A 24,094-nucleotide genomic window follows, 5' to 3' on the forward strand; every position below is an offset into this window, starting at 1 on the left:
TATTTTTAGTAGGTGGACACAATTCGCTTATTTTATTTATTTTTATGTGGTGCTGAGGATGGAACCCAGGGCCTCACACATGCTAGGCAAGCGCTCTACCACTGAGCCACAACCCCAGCCTCCCACTTATTTATTTTTGATTGGTACTTTCTACATGTACTAAAGGTAAAATTCCCTGGGGTATATTTATATATGCATATAATGTGATTTTGTTAAATTCATTCCATCTTTCCATATTTTCTACCATTTTCTGCTCTTTCTCCCTCTCTCTTGATCTTCTTCTTCTACTCCACTGATCTTCCCCATTTATGATATCCAGCTCCACCTCTTTCTTTCCCTTATTTTTCTCTAGCTTCCACATATGAGAGAAAACATTTGACCCTTGGTTATCAGAGTCTGCCAGCCCAATTTTTGGGTCATCTTACAGGGAATATCACAAGAGGGATGTCTTCAGTCACTCACATGATTGCTGGTGGCATTTTAATAATATAGGATACAGGCACAGCCCATTTAGTGAGGATGCTTTCACAAATGAAGCAATGAGGAAAGTACAGGTATGGTATTGGATTACCTGATTTGGAGTCTGAGTGAGTGTTGATTCTGGTGTTAATCTGACTCAACAACTTGGCCCTTTACAAATACCTACATTCCGCTGGTTTCCTGATGACAGGTAGACTTTGGATTTGATTCTGAGGCATGATAGACACTTATTCCTATTGTTGGGTAAAGATGAAAACTTGACTTTCATGTGATTTTGTTCAGTTTTTGCTCTTTTTTCTGTTCTTCTGAAGAACTTTACATCTTGTGATTTTTTTTTTTAATTTTTCTGGGAAGATTTGAGGACGGATTGACATCAAGAAGTGGAATAGCTTTATTATTCATTCCCCTGGCAGTTGGCCAAATGTCTACCCCAATTTATAGGCGTTATTGGTCAGTTTTCTTTCTTAGCTTGTTATTTATTGATCTCTAAAAGTCTTAGATGAAGCCTCCTATTGCTGCGTTATTTCTGTCATCAGAAATGTTATTGTCGATGTTATTGTGCCGATGTTCCTAATAAACAGCAGCCAGTGTAGTGACATTTGTGACACAGTCAGTTGTTGATTAGATGCCATAAATTGCCTAAACCTTTCATCTATCAGAGTATAGATGAAATGAAAATATTCCAGAAGGAATATTTTCTTGGGTAGCGTATTAAATCTAGCAGAGTGGATACTCTTTTTTATCTTCAAGATAGGAGATAAACATTATGTGTTACATTTGGTCCTCGAAATTTTGACAACCCATGTTCCCCCCAGGGAGACCTATTTTGAAGTTGATTCTTTGAATAAAATCATAGATAATGGGAGAGTAAGGAAAAATTCCCAGCCATGCTTATAATTAGTTGACTATATTCCTGATGCAGATTCAAACCCTGTTACTTAATAATATAATTAGCCAGAGAAACATGTAGCTTTAATGAACACCTCTATGCATATGCCATGCAAATTTGTGCTGCTTATTTTTTCTTTGCTTTGCATATAAACTGTTTTATTTATAATTTCATTTCCTTGTAACATGGGGGAGTTTCACGTAGAATTATATTTTTTATTAACTACTGTGGCCTCTGTTGGATTGACTTATGTTTCCTAATAGGAATCAGCTACTTTCCAATTGGTCTGTGTAGAAGTGGTAGTGGCTAGAGTGTCTGTGATAGGGCCGTGTTCCAGGCCGGACCCTCATATCATGGTTTTAAATCTCAGTGCCAGAAAGATTTTATGGGGTCACACAACTACAGGGGGAGACTAATTCCAGAAGCTCTCCTGCTCTTGGGAAAGTTCTCAGAGACAAGAGTGGGTAGGGGGAGTTGTCATGGAACCCTTCTAGACTAGATCTAATGTTCCTGCCTGCTACCTTTGCTCTAGAGGTGTTAGCTAACCTAAAGTTCAGCCCTACTTGGGGCATAGAACAGACCCTTTCATTGTGAGGCTGCCCAGATTGAATGGACCTGGATTTCAGGGTCCCACAAACCACAGTTTGAATATTAACTCTTTTACTAGTGTTATGACTTTTGAATGTGTCATAAGCTCCTTAGGGCCTCTGTCTTCAAATCTGTAAACTACTTGAGGAAAAAAAAAACCCTATATCCCATATTTTCTCTGGGAAATAAAACAAGATAGTATATATGTAGCAGGCTTCTTTGTGTGTAATAGGATTTCAGTAAGTGCTATTGTTTTTAAAATCACTGAGGCTTGAGCAGGTTTCCTAGAATTCCCTGGTACAAGGCTGATGCTAAGTTTTTGTGGGTCTCCTTCTCAGCTACTTGGTGTTGGTAGGTGTGAGTTACCTATGCTGGATAACAGACACAGAAGTAATGTCTGTCTTGTTATTTATACTTGCAATTTAGTGATATCTGTTTCCTTTCCTAAGGGGCTGTTATCATATCAAAGTCGCACTTATTGCAACTTGAATAATGATAAAGTCTTATTGCAACTTGAATAATGATAAATTCATAGCAAGCTATCAACAAATAACTGTGCACTGAATTTTTACTATGTAAAATGTTGTTTTAAGTAGGCATTGTGGAGTACAAGAATTATAAGCAAAGTTGAACTGTCCATATATTTGGGAAGACATAATATTCATAAAACACTAAATCCTCAAGGTAGGAAACAAAGGCCAAATGAAGAGCATAGATATTATTTGTGTAAATAAATAAAAGGCTATTTACTTATTGTATCTTCAAGTACAGATGACACTTATTCTTTTTTTCCACATTTTTTTTTGTTGGTGCATCACCGTTGTAATGATGGGATTTATTGTTACATATTCATACATGCACACAACATAACAGTATACTTTGGCCAGTATCACTCCCCAACATAGGTAATACACTTATTCTTGATTCCACCCCCTCCCTTACCTTCACATCCAGTTCACCAGTTCTGCTTCTGGAATACATCTCAAATCTATTATTTTCTTTCCATCTCCATCACATCTTGGAAGTCTGTGTGGACATCATCATCTCTGTTTGACTATTGCTATGGACCCTGACTGATCTCTCTCTCTCTTTTCTTTTATCTTATTTTATTTTTTCCTTTAATACTAGGGATTGAACCCAGGACCTCACACATGTTAGGAAAGTGCTGTACCACTGAGCTACATTCCAGTATCTCTCTCCTTTTACTCCTGTTCTTTCCCCATACTTTCTATACCTGCTAGTCCAAGTGTTCTTTCAAGAACCTAAGTCAGATTATTTCATTCCTTTGCTCAAAACTCTCCCAGAGAATTCTGTTGATTTTAAAAATAAGATCCAGCCAGGCTTTTCCCCCCAAACTGACAGGGCTGTTTGGCTCAGCTTTTCTCTCCACCTTCATCTCATGCTCCTCTCTCTCTCACTGGGTTCCAGTCACTTTGCCCTTTTCAGAACAGAGCAAGAACTGTCTCTATCTCTGTCTCTGTCTCTGTCACTCTTTTTCTCTCAGGGTCTTTGGATTGGATACTTCACTGGATTGAAATGTTCTCTGGTCCTAAACATGACTGGATCATTCTCATCCTTCAGATCTTAACTCAGATGCTACCCCTTCAAAGAGATCAAAGCATTTCCAGTCACTCTATTTGAAAAGTCTTTCCTATCCTCTCACTTTATCTTCCTATGTAACTTTTACCACAATCTGAAATTATCTTCCTGATTTACTCTTTTGTCTCTTGACTCTTTCCCTAAGTTCCATGAGGGCAGTGATCTTGTCCATTTTGTTCACTGGGATAGTGACTGGCACGTACTAGTTTCTTGATAAGTACGTGAGTAAGTGAACAAATTAACATGGACCACAAAAGGTCAAGGACTTTAAGCCATGACTCTGTTAGTCATGGAGGATGTTAGGCATTGAGAAGGGTTTTGCCAGGTCTACGGGAGAAGGAGTGCATGGGGAAGAGAAAGAGTGTGAGTCCAGGTGGAGGGAAATGAACTGAGGTGGGAGGGCAGATACCGTAGGATTTCAGAGATGAAGCAGCTCTTGATTCCACTATTGGGCACCCATAACTGCTTATGTGACTTTGGGTGTCATTAGACCATTTGAGCCATCTTCGCCTGTAAAAGTTAAGGGGAAAACAGTCCTTACTATGAAGGGTTATACATGAATAGTAATGATGTATACTTGGGGTTCTTTGGAATACACATAATGATAATTGGTAGTCATTCCTACTAGTATTTAATTCAGATTGGAAGTTTGTAGAAATGTGGATGCCAAGACTTTAACTCAGTTCTACTGAATCAGAAGAGTTCTGAGTAGGGGTAGGGTAGAATTTCAATTCAAGTACTTATCCTAAGTTCCTAGGTGTACAGCTGTTGTTTAGAACTGTGTGTTTAATCCAGGGTGGGCTGGGATTCTCTCTAAACATCTCTTGCTATGGGACTGTTCAACCTGACTAACTCTGAGATGGGAATTCAGAGTCACAAGTTCAGGGCCCTACAGGGCCATCTCCTTTAGCTTTTCAGCTTAGTTCCTGGAGATCAAGTCAATGATTTTTTACTAATCTGATGATTTTTAAAAGAAAAATATTTTTGCTACTATATAAAAAAATTCTTGTAGTCACAACTAAAGTCATTGTACCTTCCATTATTTTTGGACACGTCCAAGATGGAAGCTAGGCTGTTTGGCTTTCACACTCTCATTCTTTTAGGCTCTATCGTTCTTCCCTAATGCAACTACCTGTTGCTGGGATACCTTCACAGTCTCTCCACTGAGCTCTTTAGGATTCCAGCTTCAGGGTACGCACACCTACATAAACCTATACTATGGCATTCTTCATAATGTCCACTCTGCTTCCTGCAGTAACTGAACCCTGGCTTAAACTAGAAGATGTTTTGGATGTCAACAATGACTGGGCAGTCTTATAAATTATTAACCACCTGCTTGGTTTGTTGCTTATGTACACACAAATAAACTCATGTCTTGGAATGTTTGGGGCTAGTAGTAAATATGTACAAAGTTTGATGTGGGAAAACATGAAGAAAGCAGGGGGTCCTGTGTCTGGTAAATATGTGTGAAAAGAGAACAAAGCCCTGCGAGAGTAGACAGAACTGGAGATTTATGAAATGACTGCCCCATCCTGGTCCCGTAACTGCTCATGACTTCAGTTTCTATCGACTGGAAACTAGCCTCCTTTTCTTTTAATCTCAGCCAAAAGACTGGTCAAGTGAGTTGGGCTGTTTTATTGAGGATTTTTTTTTCTTTCTTTCTTTTTTTGGGGGATCACGACAGTGCCAACAGATGAGACCTTGATCTGGGAAAATCCCTTTAGGGAAATAACTGAGGTTCTGGAACAGACCAAACAAGCATCCATAATGAGACAGAGGAGAGCAATTCTACTAAAATCACTAATTCTGAATCCACCTGTTCCTAAGGCCAAGCATGGTTGATGGAGAGGCAGGAACATATTTTATCACTTTCTCTATTTGGAATGCTTCTGTTTTAAAAGCCTGGAAGTCAGGAGTGCTTTGTTTTCTTGGCTCTTTCTATAAATTGAGGAGAAAACAAAAAATCAGAATGATCACCATAAGTTTTTTCCCCTTCTGTTTTCAGGCCTAACAGGGACTATTGGTTACATTTGGAATCATTACTGCCTTTTACATTATATTTATATTCTTTCTTGAGTAGCATTGTATCCACTAGCTCCCTACAATTGCACAACATGAGAAAATTAGCATGCTTTTCTCCTTCCATACATCTCATTGCTCAGGTTTTATTGAGATAGTTTGGAAGTTTATTTCCAAGTTGTTATTTTTTACATTGCTTGGCCTTTAGTTCTAAAATACTTTACTGATAGTTACATCAAGCTCTATGATTCCAATTTAAATGATTCTGGAAACTTATTCGTACATCTTGCTGATTTCATAGTTCATTAGTATTTCTTCTAAGACCTGTCTGCCTTCTCCCCCTTTCTTAGGTTATTTTTTTTAAAAATATTTTTTTAGTTGTAATTGGTCACAATACCTTTATTTTATTTTTTTTTATGTGGTGCTGAGTTGAACCCAGCGTCTCGCACGTGCTAGGCGAGCGCTTTACCACTGAGCCACAACCCTAGACCCTCTTAGGTTATTTGTTTCAATTCATTTTCTTGTTGGACTAGAGGATTTTTTTTTTGTTGTTGTTGTTACCAAAAATTGAACCCAGCAGTCTTAACCACTGAGCCATATCCCCAGTCCTATTTGGTATTTTATTTAGAGATAGGGTCTTGCTAAGTTGCTTAGGCCTCATTAAGTTGCTGAGGCTGACTTTGAACTTGGGATCCTCATGCCTTGGCCTCCCTAGGCACTGGGATTACAGGCATGTGCCACCAAGCCTGACTGGACTATAGTTATTTTTGACATTATAAAAAAGAATGACACACATTTGGATTTTTAAAAATTCTAAAATGTCAGAAAATGATTTTATTATGCTCTTGTGTGAAGTATAGTTTGGTTGGGTCTAAAATGGTAATATCATAATCTTCCTTCTTCAGATAGTTCTCTGTAAATAGTCTCTTGACTATTAGTAGATAGAGTTGTAGAAAAGAAATTTTATGTCAATTTTATAATTCTATCTCCCTCTTTGCTAATATTTTTTTTTCTCTGAAAGGTTCATATGAATTGAATGTTTAGAAGATAAATGCTTTCTCCATTACTTTGCCTTAAAAAGTTCAGAAATTTCTTACATATTTCATTTAATATTCAGTTGGCAAGAGTTGCTACAATTGCATTATCATCTACTCAGAAGTTAATTACCTAAAGACACATAGTAAAAGGTTCTAGACAATTTAATATTTAAAGAACCCTACGATGTATTATTTCATAGACTGAGGAATTCTTTATAAGTAAATAATCTTATAATTTGACCATTCTCTAGGTGTGCATGTTTTGGAAATTTCAGACATACCTATTTGCTGTATTTCTTGACAACTGTATTTTATAAACCTACATTTGTATTATTTGATAAAGTTAGGATTTTCTTTTCCCAGGTGTGTGACCTTTATGATTATTAAATGTGCATTTCCAAAATGCTGATTTAGGATTAGAAGTTGGGGCTCATCACTAGTGACGTTTTGCTTCCCTTTGCAGAGATCGACTGTGGCAGCCCTCCGGAAGTGCGGAATGCCATCTTGGTGGAGAATCCCAGGTCCAGCCTGGGTGGTGTAGCTCACTATGTCTGTCAAGAGGGCTTTGAGAGCCCTGCAGGAAAGATCACTTCTGTTTGCACATCGAAAGGCACTTGGAGAGAAATCACTTTCACCTGTACAGGTAGAGATTCCATTCTGCTGGACTCCTGTTATCTGGGAACAGAACAGCCAGGGGGAACAGGGAATGTAAAATGTGAGGCCTGATTACAGCCTCACTCCCTACTGTGCCTGGTTCTGCCATTTACCCGGGTGGCTGCCTGGCTTTAGATTTGTCAGCTAAATCCTGAAGATTTAGAAGGTGGATTGGGAAGATAAATTGGATAGAAGATCGTATGCATCTCTTTGGAAATACCTTAAATCCACTATGATTCCTGTCTCCTTGGCTTTGTGGGCTAAGAAGTTTTACACCATGAGCCATTTTCTCAGAGGGACATACTCCCAACTTAGCGTATGTTGGCATGGTAGCTTTTCAGAGAAGAGATGACATGATGGGAAAATCAGGCTTAAAATTTTTTTCTTTTATTAATTGTGGTAAAGATACAAAATTACCATCTTAACTATATTTAAGTGTATAGTTCAGTAGTGTCATGTATATTCACATTATTGAACACCCATTGCCAGCATTTTTAATTTATCTTTCAAAACTGAAACTTTATGCTCATTACAGTTCCCCAGGCCTCCCTTGGCACCCTGCCATCCCACTATCTGTCTCATGGATTTGATTACTTTAGGTGTCTTATGGCATTTTCTATTTCAGACTGATTTATTTCACTTAACATGATATTTTCAAGGTACATCTATGTTGTATAGCCACACATCAGAATTTCTTTCCTTTTAAAGGCAGAATAATATTCCATTGTATGTATGCATAGACATTTTATTTATTCATCTGTCAATGAACGCTTGGGTTGCTTCTACTTTTTGGCTATTGTGAACAATGCTGCTATGGACATGGGTGTACAAATATATCTTTTAGATCTTGCTTTCAGTTATTTTGGATACATGTCCAGAAGTGGAATTGCTGGCAAAAAGGAGTTTTGGGACTTCTTTTCAAATTCTAGCATTGCCATCTATTAGGTGTGTGTCACTAGGCAAGGCATTCTGTATCACGGGGTGGCTAGCACCTCACCAGGGAATTCTTGCTTGCTTGGAGGGATAAGCCTCCTAAGAAATTAAAGTCTAAAATAAATTAGTGAAGAACAAGAGACAAAATCAGAAAGATAGTTTCAAAAAGCTGGAGCCCCTGATAGGTCCAGTCCACACAGGAGCTGGAGCTAGGCAATTAGAAAATGGCTTCTGTGGCTTATTTAAGGAGGTACACCAACGGCAGGGATAATGTTATAGGGGCGGAGTCTTGCTTTGTGACTTCTTTCAGTCAGCAGGTTGATTGGCATCTCTGTAGGTCATACCCATCTCAGAGGGGCTGTGTGGCTACAGCAGGTCACCCCATCGCTGGTGCTGTGTGGGACCTTTGGCAGAGCTTGAATAGGGCTACAATGTGTCTGGGTAGAGGAAATGTCCACTGGAAGTTCCCAGACACCAGATTCTCCTATTCCTTAGGCTGCCATGTGCAACAGTGCACACACAACCCACGATGGCTCTCAACAATTAAGAGCCCCAGTTTCCTCATCTATAAAAGAGACAACATTAAAAAAGTGTGCCTTTCCTTTTTCAAAGAGTGCTGAGAGGGAATCCAATGAGATAATCTATGGGGGCATTTTGAAAAATTTAAAGCACCATGCACATGCTAGTCTTTTTCTGAATTATGAGCTTCATGTGAAGATCTTCTCATGAATCAGAAGTGTGTACCACTACATTCTTCAATTTACCCTCAGTCCCCAAGAGATAAAGTGGGTAAAGGCAGTTATTCTTACCATTTGTGATGGTTGGTCAGGGAGTGTGACAGAAAGTTGTCACATAGTCTTCAATGGCTCTTGGAATATATTTCTGCATTGCAACTTGGTTAGTTCTGAAGACAGGTCTCTAAGGAGTGAAATCTCAAGATGGCTTTGGTTTGGGTCTCTGGATTGATTAGCAGCGGAATTGTGATAGAGAGTCTTGCCAAAAATTTCCATGGGAAAGTCTAGCCAGAGCAAGTAAAACTTGTAGACTTCAGGTGATTATTTGTCCATAGAGTGATTGTTCCTAATTTCGGGGATAGGAATTTGATGTAATCCATCCCTTCACTCAATAGACATCTTTAGTATGCGTTATGTATGTGGTTCTTTGGGAGGTACTACCCTCTAGGAATTTACGGGGCAATAGGGGAAACAGACCCCCCCCACCCCCGCAAACAAAATGCATGTATACATATAATATTTTGCACAGAAATTCAAAGACCTCTGGAGTTCTTGGGTAGAGCATCCTTGGAATAGCTGCAAAATGCAGCTTTGCTTCTTGGGACCTGTGTGAAATTTCTATGTTCAATTCTGCCTTGACATTTCTACATTCAGTCATCTCCGTCATCAATGCAAAAGGATACTGAAATCTTAGAAACAAAAAGGATGAGAATCCTGAGACAGAGCTCCACCTTTGAGACAGGTCTCATTGACTCACCAGAGAAGCAAGGGCAAACCTGTAATGAACATCAGGGATTCCAGGGTCTCAGTCTAACTCTTTGAGAAAATGGAGAAGAACTGGTGCTGGACTAGACTGATGGTCACGCCAACCTTTCGTTGAATCTCTAGCAGCACCTCTGAGTGTTATTTGGAGGAAACAAGGCAGCTGCCTCCTGACAGCATTCCTAGCACCCAGAGCGTCTCGTGGAGTCACTGGATAAGAGAGCTGGGTATAGCTTTTGGACCATCAGCCATTGCTTCATGGCCCCAGCTTCTCTGCCTCTGCCATTCAGAATTCAGTGAGGCCCAAGAATGAGTCACTACATGAAAAAACAGTGGATCTGCATGGGGCATAGTAAGCTATTAATTAGCTCATCCTTGTAGAGCACTTTGAAGAACAAACATGTTATGTAACTGCTAATTATAATTACCATCCTCAACCTGCCTGCCACCTTTCACAAAGCCTGTGGCTCCAGCTGCAGCTGTTTCTGTGGGCCCGTGCTAGCTCTGATCTAAGGGGAAAGAAAGGCTTTCTCCCTGCGAGCTGAGAGCTTCCTGTGACGAGGCCTCTGTGCCTTCAGACTGGATTGGCAGCTAAATTCAATTTCCGCAGATAAAGGGAATGATTTACATGCTGATTAATTCATGGTGCAGTGTAGATGATCTCTGGGTGGGTAGGTAGGAGAGGCTTCTAGAAATGTAGTGTGAGATGCTGATTATCATGGCTCTTGCCTAGCGGCCCCTTCTTTCTTCTTTCCCCTGCCTTTCACCCATGTCTTTACCCTGCTTCCCGCCCATCCCGCCTCCCTCTGTGCATTTTGTGTTTGCCTTCCTCAGTGTTCACTTTTGGCTCCCCACTCCCACCTTCCCATACTTGTCTCTCTCCTATACTTGAGTGTCGAGTTCCAAACCGAGTGGAATAATTTATCTTCATTTTATATGGATTTTTAAAAATCACCTGAAAAAGATTTTTGGAGCCCTTGTTTCTTAGGATTAGCCGCACAGATCCGTAATGTGTTTTTAATGGAGTGCGAACTCTAACGAGGTGGTGGGACTTTTTTCTTGGCCAGTTTGGACTGGAAACTCCAGACAGCTGGGAATTAGGCAACCACGTTAGTGTCTGGAAAAACCCCAGCTTGATGTCAGTGAGTCGGTTTACCTCAGGATCAAAGAGGCTGATTCATTCTTGATAAGGCTGTCCCTGACTTCTATTCTGCACAGGTCATTTGGTTTTTTTGTTTAGAGCCTGAGTTAATAATTAGAAGGTTGACGCTACTCACTCCATGCTCTCAAGAGAGTGGTGTCTCCACTGGAACACAGACTGTTCCTCTGCCAGGATCCTCTCTGTGGCCCCTAACCTGCTCTGGGTGCTGCGGCCAAGGCTGCAGCACCTTTGTTGGCCTTTGCTGACCTTTGTTGACCTTTGTTCTTTCTGTTTGGTTGTTGACCCTCCTCTCTAGCCCAGTGAACGCTCACCTGCAACCTTGCACATTTCAGATGGAAAAGAAAGGTCAGCTGGAATAAATGGGGATGTGCCTATAAGTAGCCACATGGCTGATTGTGTCTGAATATGTGAAGAGTGTTTGGACCATCAAACATTATTGGCATTGCTGACTGAGCACCAGCTCACATGCCTGGGGCTCTCCTGGGGACCTTAATGCTTGATTTTGTTTCATCCTCAGACAAACCCTGTGAAGTATTCGTTTGGTTTCACAGATGAGTAATCTGAGACTCATAAAGGGTCAGGCAGTTTTCACAGGGTTATTCAATAACTAGCAAATGGTCAAGGATTTGAACTCAGGTCTATAAACCCTGAAAGCCCGCTCTCTTTCTCTCTCCTATACTTGGGTCTCCCAAGCTTGAATCATTTTCATACTATCCTGATCATGTTTTCCATAGTAAGACCATCATTTACTTGATAGGTTTGTTAAAATAACGTTTAAATATATTTGTGTGTGTGTATTTTTTTTTTCTTTTTGAGATGGGGTCTGGCTGTGTTGCCCAGACTGGTCTTGAGCTCACTTGGATAATGTCTCCTCCTACTTGAGCCTCCGGAGTAGCTGGGTCTGCAGTTATGTACCATCACATCCAGCAAAAGAACTTATATTTTAAACTTAAATGTATAGGTAAAGGGTACTTTCTGGTGTTTGTAATGTCATGTGTTTGATGAATGAGGTGTATTTTCTCTAGTATGCATGAAAATCAATACACAGTGAACATATAAAAATTTATTCATGTGCTACCAAAAATCATTCTAGAGTGTGTGTAATGCATTTCTGGAAAACCCTACTCTAAGCCATGATATGTCTACCCTTTTTATCTAACTTTAAATTAAGACTCAAAGAAAAGACATGTTAAGACATGTATGGCCAAACAGGCATTTATTTGAGGTAATCACCTTGGAAAATTGTACCCTGATTTCAGTGTTGTTGCCATTATCAAAATGCATTGGATTCTCTGTGTGGGGATGGCCTTTGGAAGTGGTCTGTGAGTCATATTAGAAGATCATCATATTATCTTTACAGTCAGGTACTGTTTCAACTAGAGATGGCACTGAGCTTGACCATCATTTTGAGTCATGTGAATTCTGAATGACCATTTACTGTTTCCAAAAAAAAAAAAAAAAAAAAGAAAAAAAGAAAGAAAAAGAATATAGAATGGAATCCCTGACTTTCCAGGGGACTTCTGAAAGAGTGGTCGATGCCCACCATCTCTGTGTCCTCCTCTCCTCTTCGTCAGCTTACTGAAGGGACACAAGGGCATCCAGGAATCCCACTTCTCTCTTCAAGGTTCCTAATGACCACCTAACTGCCAAATCTATGTTCTAGTTTCAGTCCTCGTTCCTCTTAACCTTTCCAGAACTTTCGTATTGTTGATTATCCACCCATCCATTCATCTATTCATTCATCCAACCAGACGACATATATTTTTTGATTGTCTATGTCTAAGGAAGGTGCTAGGGTCTGGGGATGGAGAGATAAGCATGGTCTTGTCATTGTAAAGCCTCGCTCAGGAGCGATAGACATTTAAAAAAATGAACTGCATTATAATTTAGTTACAAATGTGATAAGTAGCACACACAGAGCAATATTAGACTCTAACAGAATATCAAAATACTTATTTCACATAGGTGCATTGTGTGTTTATACACCCCCTCCCCAAACACAAGAGTAAAGAAAAACCAAAGTGCATATTTGTTCACCCATTGAGGCTTCATTTCCCCAAATTCCATGAGGGTTCCACTGGAGGCTGTAAGGGCCTTCATTTTTCAAGCCATTGAGACCTGAATGTCTTCCGGCTGGACAGGCCTGCTCTACCTGCCTCTACCCAAGGTCAAACCTCAGATCTGGTCATGACACTGTGGGCACGCCAGCAGGGGAGAAAGCCACAGGTAAAGGGACAGAGAGGTAGACCTTGCCTCCAAGACTGTGACAACCTGACTCAGGTTGGGATGAGGAGGTTGTGGAGTAGGAAGGGAGATACCCTCAAGGGAGAGACTCTCCTTTTTCCTCTCTCTCCTCCACTTCCTGGACACCGCTTTTGCATGGCCAGCCCCTTCATCTCTTCTGCATCGCCCTTTCTCCCCTGGCTCCCTTGGGTCTTGGTGTTTGTTTGCTACTGTCCTCTCTGGACCACCTGGATGTCCCACCTGCACCTCTGCCTTCAGCTACACCTGCAGACCCCCAGCTCTGGAGTCTGAACAGTCAGCAGCTACCTCAGATTTAGCAACAGGGCTCACCAGGGCTCCTTCCTCTGTTTCTCACAGGCCCAGTCTGCCCCCTCTTGTATTTCTTAGGAGAGCAGTAAAAGGAGGTCCATTCAGACGCTTGAGCTTAAGGCTGGCCGGCAGCCTAGCCTCCTCGTGCTTCCTTCTTTCTCACCTCATATTGATTCTCGTTCAGAATTGCCTCTTGTTTTTGTAATAAGTGCCCTCATTCCATTTCTTGACCTCTTGGCCGAGCAGCTTCAAAGTCAAGGCTCCTAGCTGTGGTGTCTGAGACATCTAATTAAGACTCCCGACTCGCCTGCTTCCTAGCTTTAGGACCTTTGGCCGGTTACTTAACATCCCTAAACCTCAGGTCTATAAAATGGCACAACAATGTCTAGCTCATGGGGTTACTTTGAAAATTGAAATACTTTGCACAGTATCTGGTTCATGGTAATATCTGATGTATGTTCTCTGTTCTGGTTTTAACTCTTGCTTCTTTTGACTGCTGAGAATGTGAGATCAAGTCTATCAAGAGCTATGTGTGATGCTTGGGAATCACTGAGTAAATAGCATTATATTCCTTCTCTGTGACCTCCAGTTCTTCTGTGCTCTAGTGCTTCCTTCAAAATGGACTCGAGTCATCTAAGAAACATATGTTCCTGTCATTCTCCTGCTTTTAGCTCTCTATTGCTCAGAGAAGTGAGTCTGTACTTAACTTGGCAAGCAACGTCTTCCCAGAGTGATCCTGTGCTCCCCGGGCAGCCTCCCTTCCCATCTTTCCTCCTCCTCAGTGATGTGGCTTCCCTTTCTCACTCTGAATATGCCATGCCCGTTTTGCTGTCCCGGGCTTCAGACTTGCTATTCCGTCTTCTCATTAGGGTCATGAGTACCAGGAAGCTCGTCTCCCAGGTCCTCCACTGAGAGTGGATTTCCTTTTTCTCTACGCCTGTGTTACTTGTGTGCAGCTTTGTAATAATACTTCTGAGTTGCAACTTACCTACTTTCGTGTCTTCTTCCTCCATGAGGCACTGTGATCCTCAAGGGAAGGACTAGTGTTCACAGTCCAGTGGTTGGCAGGTAGGATGCTGCACATTGGGAGGCCATTTTGTTAGTGGTGAATAGTGAATGAAGAGCCCTAGAGGCAGTTCCAAAGGAGACTTCCAGAAATGTTTTCATTAGTACTATAGGAATAAGGGCAAATATCCTCAAGGGTTCTCTTTTAAAAGGGGAACATTAATATAGAGGTTTAGCATCTGACATGTTTGTAAAGAGGTGTTTCCAACTGATTTATAGATGCCCGAAGAGAACCTCCATCCAATTTTGTTAAACTGCTTTTGTTAAACTGACATCTCTACGATCATATCTGGGTCCCGTCTGTGCAGAGTGTGGCACAGGTGGAGGCAGATGGCGTCTTTGAGATGTCATCTTCAGTTGTCATAATGAATGAACAAAAAGGAAGGACAAGGAAGAAAATTCCTTATCTCTGTGTGGGTGACCGAGGGACCCAAAGTGAGAAGGAAATTTGCTTTACTGGCAACTCAGAGAGAAGGTGAGGGGTGAGATACTTTCTTTTCCTTCTAGATCAGGTGGTGATTAGCATTAGAGGGTTTTGAGGAAGCACAGTTAAAGTTTAGGGCTCTGGGGTTTTGAAGGGCAGCAGAGAGGAAGGAGCCAGGAACATTTAGGGCTTGTTCAGGCTGACAAAAGACTGGTGCCAACATGATCTTTATGTTACCCACGGAGGTGAACTGACAAGGTCATCGTATCCTTACGTTACCCATCTCCAAAACTGGAATATTTCTTTGATTTTACATAATCTGTGTTTTGGGGATATGTAGAGACCCAGGAATTCTTTAGACAGCTATTAGTCAGCTTTCTGTCACTGTGACAAAACACCTGAGAAAATCAACTTAAAGAAAGGTTTATTTAGGTTCATAGTTTTAGAGGCTTCAATCCATGATCATGTGACTTTGCTGTTTGGGGGGGGGGGAGCCTGTGGTAAGGCTGTAATCATGAAGGAGAGCATGGTGAAGCAAACTTGCTCATCTCATGGTGGCCAGTAAGTTGGAGGGGAGAGAGTGGGAGGGGGATAAAAGAGAGGTTGGGGTGGGCAGAGAAAGGAAGGGTCTGGGAACAAAATAAATTCTTCAAGGCCACATCCTGTGACCTGCTTCCTCTAACTAGGCCCCATGTTCTGAAGTTTCCACCACCTCCCAATAGTGCCACCAGCTGGGGACCAAGCCAAGATACATGAGTCTTTGGGAGATGTTCCAGAACCAAACTCTAACAACCATAGGTGATCCTTTGGTATCTCTGTAGGAGTTTGCCTGTTATCATCTCTCTCAGACTCCATTTATTCTCATTTACCCAAGAACAGGTAATGTGGAGCATAGAATCCAGGTAGTGTGGGATGGAATTATTCAGTAGAGATATAGAATAGTTAATGGGCAGAGAGATCACTAGACTCGGGCAATCCACACTGGGCACTGGTTATGAGTATGGGAAAAATGAATTGACCCTATGCATGCCAGAGGTTCAGGCTTTCTTTCCCACTTGGAGCCTGAGAAGAAATTTAGTAGAAGGAAGGAATAAGAGCCGAGTTGAGGGGTTAATTTTTTTGGAATGAAGAATTTACCTTTCTCACTCTTCATGATTGGGATCTTGCCTTAGTTTCCTGGAAAACAAAGCCAGAGGTAGAGGGCTGATATTTATTATGTAATTGGAAACGCAGCTCAAGGATCCAGGAGTGTAGACCAAGAATCGGAAGGGAGGGTAAGAAGGAGAGCCGACGGTAAGGTTGCCTTATGGTTCTGCCTGAGGACAGTCCAGTCCTTAGGGTTCTCTCTGTATAAGAAAGATGACATCATGTACAGTAGTGATAGTTTTGCTTCTCTTCAGGAACTTTGATTTTAAAGAAATGAACATTTGGATGTCCCTTGACCCCCATCCGAACTACTTCCTAGGTCATTGGTTGACCCGGTCCACTGGAAACTGTTCCCTCAGAGAACCAAATCCCTAATGTTTCACCACATTACCAGAATTGTTAGATGGAATAGGTTCAGAGTACTTAAGAGAAGCAGAAATCATGGCTTCTTAATTGACCAGGATTACTTAGTTCCCGTTGAAGGAGTCCCAGGAGTAACCAGAACCTTGTGTAGAATTCATTTTAGTTCACCCCAAGCTGCTCCTAAGGATCGGTGGTGACTGTCATTGCCCCCTTGTGAATGGTTCCACCACTCAGTTGGGATGAGCAAGTGGACGTGGATCTGACCTGGGCAGGTGTAGGGGAGATTCCGGTCAGGACAGCTCTGGGCCTTGCTCCATCCTACCTGAGTGGAACGCCAGTGGCATCCAGTGGCCTGTGGGACTAATCGCAGGTTGGAACTCTTCTCCATCCTGAAGCAGGAATGTTCTCCTGGGCCAGACTCATTCCTGATGAAGAGAAGTTGGGTGACCGGTCTGGAGTGGCTTAGATCGCTGATACGGGATCAGAGTCAGAGCCTGATTGGTGATGGGCAGAGACACCAGCTGGACGGATAAACTATCCACCACTAGGATTTTCCTGAAGTCTGTTGATGCATTTTTTGAGTTGACTCTCTTTTTCTATTCTAGAAAAGCCCACAGAGATTAATGAAGTGTCAGTGTTTAATAACACTTGTGTGAGGTGGCAAACGAGCTCAGGAAGAGTAAACTCAGAGATCGTGTACGTGGTAAGTTAAATGATCATTTTCCTGCTGGGGCAGGAACGGTAACCTAGGGAAATATGACTCAGAAGGACTTGGTTCTGTAAGAACATCTCAGTCTAATTGCTTTCCAATCCCATTGCCATTTTTAAAAGGTGACTGGAATTTTTAAGATATCTCGATTGTTTTATTATTTTGTACTTTGGGTTTAATCTGTTTGTCATTCAACAGGATGTAAACATGGGGGCTGCTTTTATAGTTGGTGTCATCCTTATTGCTATTTCCAAGCACTCGTGTTCTCTCCCCAGAGCAAGCCTGGAAACATCTGCTGAGTTGGTGACAGAATGCAGCCAGCGGCCCTGGGGTTGTGACTTCCTCCCTTTACCAGTGATTATTTGCAGGCAGCGTGGCACTCCCTAGAGAGATTCCTCATTTAGGTTGCTTCTTAGGGTTTATTGATTACTGGGCTGATCGGACCTCATCATCAGAGACCTGATGGCTGAGGTTGACCATTTGTCCTCCCTGCTGGAGTCTTAGTTGATCAGACCAGTGTCCTAGTGGGGTCTCTTGTCTTTTCCTCTCTCTCAAAGATACACATAAAAGGGCAACGGCTGGACCCTGTGGGATCAGTTCATGAGGAGATAGTCAACTTGACTACAGACAGCAGGACCCCAGAAACGTGCCTTGACCTGTACCAAGGCACCAACTACACCGTGAGCATTTCCACAGCCCCTCCCAGGCACTCTGTGCCTGCCATCCTTGGTTTCCAGACAGCTGGTAGGTGGAGGCGAAGTCTCATTTCCTCTAGAAAAATGCTAAGTGTAGGGTGCCGGGAATGTGCTTTAGCATGTACTGGGCAGGAGAGTTTCTGTTGGTTTTCTGAGATGTGTGTGTGTGTGTGTGTGTGTGTGTGTGTGTGTGTGTATAGTTACTTCAGGGGTCAGAACCATAGCAGGTCTAGTAGGAAGATTCCTATTCAGTTCCTACAGAGTTGAAAAGTGAAGGCAGCGATAAGATGTCACTGTTAGCAGAAGAGAGGAGTAGACCAAAGGGAGCATACTTGTCACATGGATTTTTTAAAAACAGCATTGTGACAATTACAGTAAGCTTTTTTTTTTTTTATAGAATTCTTAATATTAAGACAGGTTTATACACATACCTTGAGAAACCATTGGTATTATTTATTATTTTGGGGGAGTTAACTAGCTGTTTGATGTCCCACTTAAGAAAATCTACCTCCGAATAAGAAGCTATGCTCCATTTGTGTACAATATGTCAAAATGCATTCTACTGTAAAATCAGTCAATCAATCAATCCCTACAAACTCATTTAGAAAAAACTACCTCAACCCTCAGATATTGCTAGGTACTGGGAGGTGACATTGAAAGTCTGTCAACCTAAATAATGTAAAAGCAACTCTGAAATCACATAGGCTAGACCTCTCAGCATCTATAGAGAAATAAAATAAAATAATTTCTTTTTAAGTAAATAATAGGAAAGATATCATAAAATTAATATGCACCTAGAGAAACTACAAAATTAATGAACTGCTATGGATTTACAGGGATGTCTTTAAAAGGTCATCACAGGACTTGAAACTTACCTGTCACTGTGAGTCAGAATAGCAGTTGGCTGTTCAGTCAGCTTGTTTATAAATATCTGATTACCTCTTCAAGTGACTTTCACTGGAGAAAACAGGGTTTTTGGGGTCAGATAGACCTGATTTTGCATCTTAACTCTGCAACCATTTAAGAACAAGCACAATTATAGCTGAGTTATTTAATGTCTTTGGACTGCTTTCCTCTGTCTGAAATTTTAAATGGAATTGGATTAAATTTGCAAGTTCATCTAGTGAGAATTAGCATTTATACTGGGGCATCCCAGCTGGGAGCAAGGTACGTCTCTATCGTCATCCCACGTTTCCCATCTTTCTCTGTTTATGTCTGTTCTATAAATTTGTCATTCTCTGCCCTTCAGTCCTGCACATTCCATTGTTTGATTCCCTTTGGTTAAAGTTGGACACATTTGCTCATAAAAGTTTCACCTCGTTAAGAAAATGTTTCTTTGACAACTTTGTCAGTTTTTCCCAAGATTTTTGGTCAGTTTATATTTCCTAGATTTTCTTGAGTCCATTTCCATAATTTAAATTTTCTTTCAAAATGTCCATTTGGGCTGGGCTCGGTGGCACATGCCTGTAATCCGAGTGCCTCCAGAGGCCGAGGCAGGAGGATCGTGAGTTCCAAGCCAGTCTTAGCACTTTAGCAAGGTTGTAATCAATTTAGCGAGACCATAAGCAATGTAGTGAGACCCTGTCTCAAAATAAAAATATAAAAAGTTCTGGGGCTGGGGCTGGGATTATAGCTCAGTGGTAGAGCACTTGCCTTGCAAGTATGAGGGTTTGATCCTCAGCACCACGTGAAAATAAGAAAATAAAAAAATAAAGGTAATATGTCCATCTACAACTAAAATATTAAAAACAAAAAGACTGGGGATGTGACTTAGTGATTAAGCACCCCTAGTTCAATCCCCAGTTACCGCCCCCCCCCAAAAATGTTCATTTGGTAGAGATTTTTAAATATATTGGCAGAATGGCATATGGAATATTTGTTTACAACTCCTTTGGGGCTATAGGTTACATAATTCCAGGTTACACTGATCCTTAATTTTTTTTCTCTCTCTTTAAAAGTTGATTTTCTTGGGTTGTCTTGTTACACTTTTCTTTTCTGGAAGAATGAACTCTTGGGTTTTAAAATTGTATTTTCCTTTTCAAACTTGTTAATTTCTCTTACCTTGATTATTTTCATCTCCATGCTTCCCTTAAGTTGATTATATTGTTCTATTTCTGAATTCTTGAGTTGAATACATAATTCAATTTACCCCCATTCTTTCCTATTTGATGATAAAAGTCCTTAATGTTTTTTTTTTTCTTTCTGGATTTGAGCTTTCGAAGAATCCCTGAGGCATTGATTCATATTCTGTTTATCCTTACTTTCAAAGCTTGATGTAATTGTTATTCTGATTTTCCTTTTGGTTGAAGAATTATTTATGAGAATGTTAATATATATTCTCTTTACCCTTACTTTCAAAGCATTATATAATTGCTATTTTGATTTTTCTCCTTTGATTGAAGAATTAATTATAATTATGTCATACAAGTGGTAGTTTTTTTCCCTTTTTAATTTTTACACTTCATTGTTAATTTCTAGTTTTATTACATTTTTATATGCTTTGGGGGATTGATTGACATTTTCTTGGACCTCACTATTTGGCCAAGTTTTGTCATTTCAGTAGTTGCTGATTGATAGAGTGGAGGGTGGAGTAAGATCTAGTTTTAAGTCAACTTTATTAAAAAGGTTATTCAGGACTTCTGTTTTTGTTTTTTTCTTACACGGTCATTTTTCTCAATTTCTCTTAGAGATTCTAATTGATTTGTTGTACACATATTGATGTTATGATATTTGTGTTTGTGACCTACCTTAATTACACATTCTTTCACTAGTAGCAAATGGCTCATGGATCACATTGATATAGGTGAACTCTAGGAGTTAGCACATGCTGGGAACCTTTCCAGAAAAGCTTTTGTTTTTGAGTCGATCAGTTAATTCGAATTATTGTTACTTGTGACCTGATTTCCTTTTCTTCTATCATCTTATTATTATTTTCTTTTTTTAATTATTATTTTCTTTTTTAAGGCTACCTTTTTATGTCTTGTTTTCTTTTTTGCTACACAAATTTCTTTTTCAATGAGTCAGGTAGTACAGATTTTGCTTCTACTTTACAATTGACCACACTTTTAAGAAAACCCTAATTGGGTGCATATTTCTGATTACTAATGTTAAGACTGAAAATATTATTAACTTCTCCCTGAAGGAGACAGGGAAGTCAGCCTCTCTGTTTGCTTTTATTCCTTCCCCTCTCCCTTTTGTTGTAATTATTTTTTTGGTCTATTATGGCATTTTATTTTCAGCTTCTTTAGTCTATATTGACTTATAGCAATACTTACAGCAGTTATCTAAGCTTAGGTTATGTGGGTTTTTTTAATATTTATTTTTTAGTTGTAGTTGGACACAATATCTTCATTTATTTATTTTTATATGGTGAATGAACCCAGGGCCTTGCCTGTGCTAGGAGAGCGCTCTACCTCTGACCCACAATCCCAGTCCCTAGGTATGTGTTTCAATAGTTTCAGTGCTTACTGCCAATCTTTTAATGCCACTTTTTTGTATTTTTCCTCTATTTTTATATATCTATTTGAACGGTGATTTTTGTCTTTTCCTCACTGAGGGAATAGGATACTTTCAGAGCCCATAATTATCTGAGAATGTTTTTTTTGTGTTGTTGTTGTTGCCTTCGCATGTGAATAAGGCCTGATTGAAGATAAAATTCTCCAGACATAAACCTTTGTTTTCAGGATTCTGAAAGCAGTTCACATTGGCTTTGGGAATTTAAAGCTTTGAAAAGGGAGCTTTTTATTTTTCCTGGTGGTAAGGATGAAACCCAGGGCCTTGTACATGCTAAGCATGAGCTCTGCTACTGAGCTACATCCCCAGTCTCTCTCTCTTGTTTTTTTAATCCTATGTAAGCAATCTGATTTTCAGTTTGGATATCATAATTAGCAGTATATTAACAGTAAAATTCAAGACATTAATTGTTTATGCATGTGCCTGGTAAGTGTTTATTGACTACTTATTTTGTGTCTGACATCGTTGTAGGCACTGGGAGTTCCATAGGGAAGAGACAGGAATCTCTTTCCTCATGAAATGTTAGTCTGTCGGGGACATAAATGTTCATTTTTTTTTTTTTTTTTTTTTACTGAGTTTTCCTACTACCCTGTAAGATTTTTTAATCTTTATTTTGGTTTATCCATATACTAGGAACATTTTCTTTCATTAAATTTCTGATTATAGTTTTTTTTTTTTTTTTTAAGTTTTGTTTTCGGCTTTTCCAGTTAACTGTGGAATTTCTGTCTGTCCACATTGGTTTCCCATTTCCTCCTTTGTAAGGTCTGTTGTTTTTCCTCTGCCTTCCGGGAATATGCAGCAAGCTTGTTTTCTCTATACATTTATATACTCAGTGCATTTATAGATTGGCATTTCTCATCATTGCCATTTCTAATGCACTTTGAATTCTGATGTCGCACTTTCACTTCCTCTTTTTTTTTCTTGGTCTCATCTTGTTCCCCTTTTATTTCTGCCTCTTTCAACTAGTTTTTCCTCTGCTGTCACATTCTTTTTCTGTGTCATCCTTTTCTCTTGTTGAAATCCATTTTTAATTTTTTTTTTTTTTTTTTTTTTTTTTTTTTTAGTACTGGAGTCTGAACCCAGGACCTTGATCATTCTTTTTTTAAAATATTTATTTCTTAGTTTTCGGTGGATACAACATCTTTGTATGTGGTGCTGAGGATTGAACCCGGGCCGCACGCATGCCAGGCGATCGCACTACCGCTTGAGCCACATCCCCAGCCCCCATTTTTAAATGTTTTAATGAAAAGTACAAAATGGTTGCTGCCTAATTCTATCATCACTTTCCTTATTTTTTTTTCCCCAGAAGTATGTTCACTCTTTGTCCCCTAAACATGATTTCCCCTCCTTCCCTGTCCTCAGTAGAATCATTTCATAGTACCCCCCACCTTTTAAAATTTTTTTTTGCAGGGGGAGTGGCTTCTAGATTACTTGTCTGGGGAAGATGAAAGTTCTGTCTAGGTCTGATATTTCCCTCATAATAAGATGGATGGCATTTCTTTTGATCTCACCTTTTCCTGGATAATATTAATGTGCTTATCTCGGATCTCCTCCTGAAGAATTCACTGTTGGTTGGGTGAGCCAGCCTCCTTTGGGGAGCAGCAGCATGAAAGCCCACAGCCTGAGCTTTAATCTGGGCAACTTGCTATCTTAATTGGTAAACTGTTGGCCTTGGGCCAGCTCCGCATTGCCTGGCTTCATTATGGAGCTATAATCACTGAGGCAGGAAGAAGGCCCATCTCTTTTGTCAACCCAGGCTTTCTGTCAGTGGAACCTGCAGGTCCCCAGGGCTCTACTTGGAATTTCTTCCTTGTTACTGATCTCCAGTGTGCTAAGAAATTATTACTAGCAATAATAATAGTAGTTTATGTACTTTTTTTTTTTTTGCCCTGACTGCCTATGACTGGCCTTTCTTCCCAACTTGAATGCAAATTTTGACCCATTTTTACTTATTCTCAGTCATATCTGTTAGGAGTGGGTGTGGGAAATGGAAATCTTTCTTCATGCTTCCATCTTCCCCTGAATTCAGACTGTAGTGGCTGTATAATGTGAGCATCATCCTGAGTGGGAGCTCTGCAGACAGAACTGCTTACGTACTGTTTGTGCACAGACTTTATGTGGTATTTTTTACGTACGAACATATATTTCTTTCATATATACATCTGGTATCCTTCAAAATCATATGCATCCATGTGGCTATTTTTTCTCTGATATCCTTATGAAATTTTTAAAAGAAAAGTTGGAAAGGTAAGGAAGCGCATTTATGATAGGTCTTCAAATTCTTTCTCATAACCAAATTTATACATTTTTCAATAATAGTCAGGAATATTTTCTCTCAGCTGATTGCCTTTTGCTGAGTACGTTAGTGATATTGAAAATATTGTGGACAGTCCCTATTTTGACTAGGATAACTTATTGTTATCATTGATACCTCTTTAGGTGGCAGAGATTCCCCATGTGAAAAATACATATTAAAGGTAGCTATAAAATAGTTTCTGCCTGATAGACATTTCAGCTTTTTCTTGGGGGATGGCGATGAAGTTCTGGTGAGGCCCTGGGTTTGATCCCCAGAACCATAAAACAAAAATTAAAAAACAAAACAAACAAACAAAAAAAAAAACAAGCATATTTTTCTCATTGACAGAAAATATAGAGACTTGTGTACTAGGAAATTTGCTTTTCCTTAAAAATTACCATGTTACTCCTGGACTCTCTGTGAGTTCTTTAGTTTGTTATAAGAAACCTGTATTTTTTTTTTTACTACATTAA

The 24,094-nt window shown here is 40.1% G+C and overlaps 1 protein-coding gene across 1 annotated transcript in view; it reads left to right on the plus strand.

The window, feature by feature from the left end:
* Positions 1–24,094, plus strand: part of SUSD1 (sushi domain containing 1) — a 119,120-nt gene that overhangs the window by 35,717 nt on the left and 59,309 nt on the right. Inside the window, exons 6-8 of the mRNA XM_081279303.1 lie at positions 7,076–7,255; positions 17,014–17,111; positions 17,675–17,861. Of these exons, the coding sequence (XP_081135429.1) occupies positions 7,076–7,255; positions 17,014–17,111; positions 17,675–17,861 (465 nt within the window). The remainder of the gene's footprint in view (positions 1–7,075; positions 7,256–17,013; positions 17,112–17,674; positions 17,862–24,094) is intronic.

Source organism: Spermophilus citellus (genome assembly GCF_964194105.1).
Source record: "Spermophilus citellus genome assembly, chromosome: 2".
Classification (NCBI taxonomy): Eukaryota; Metazoa; Chordata; class Mammalia; order Rodentia; family Sciuridae; genus Spermophilus; species Spermophilus citellus.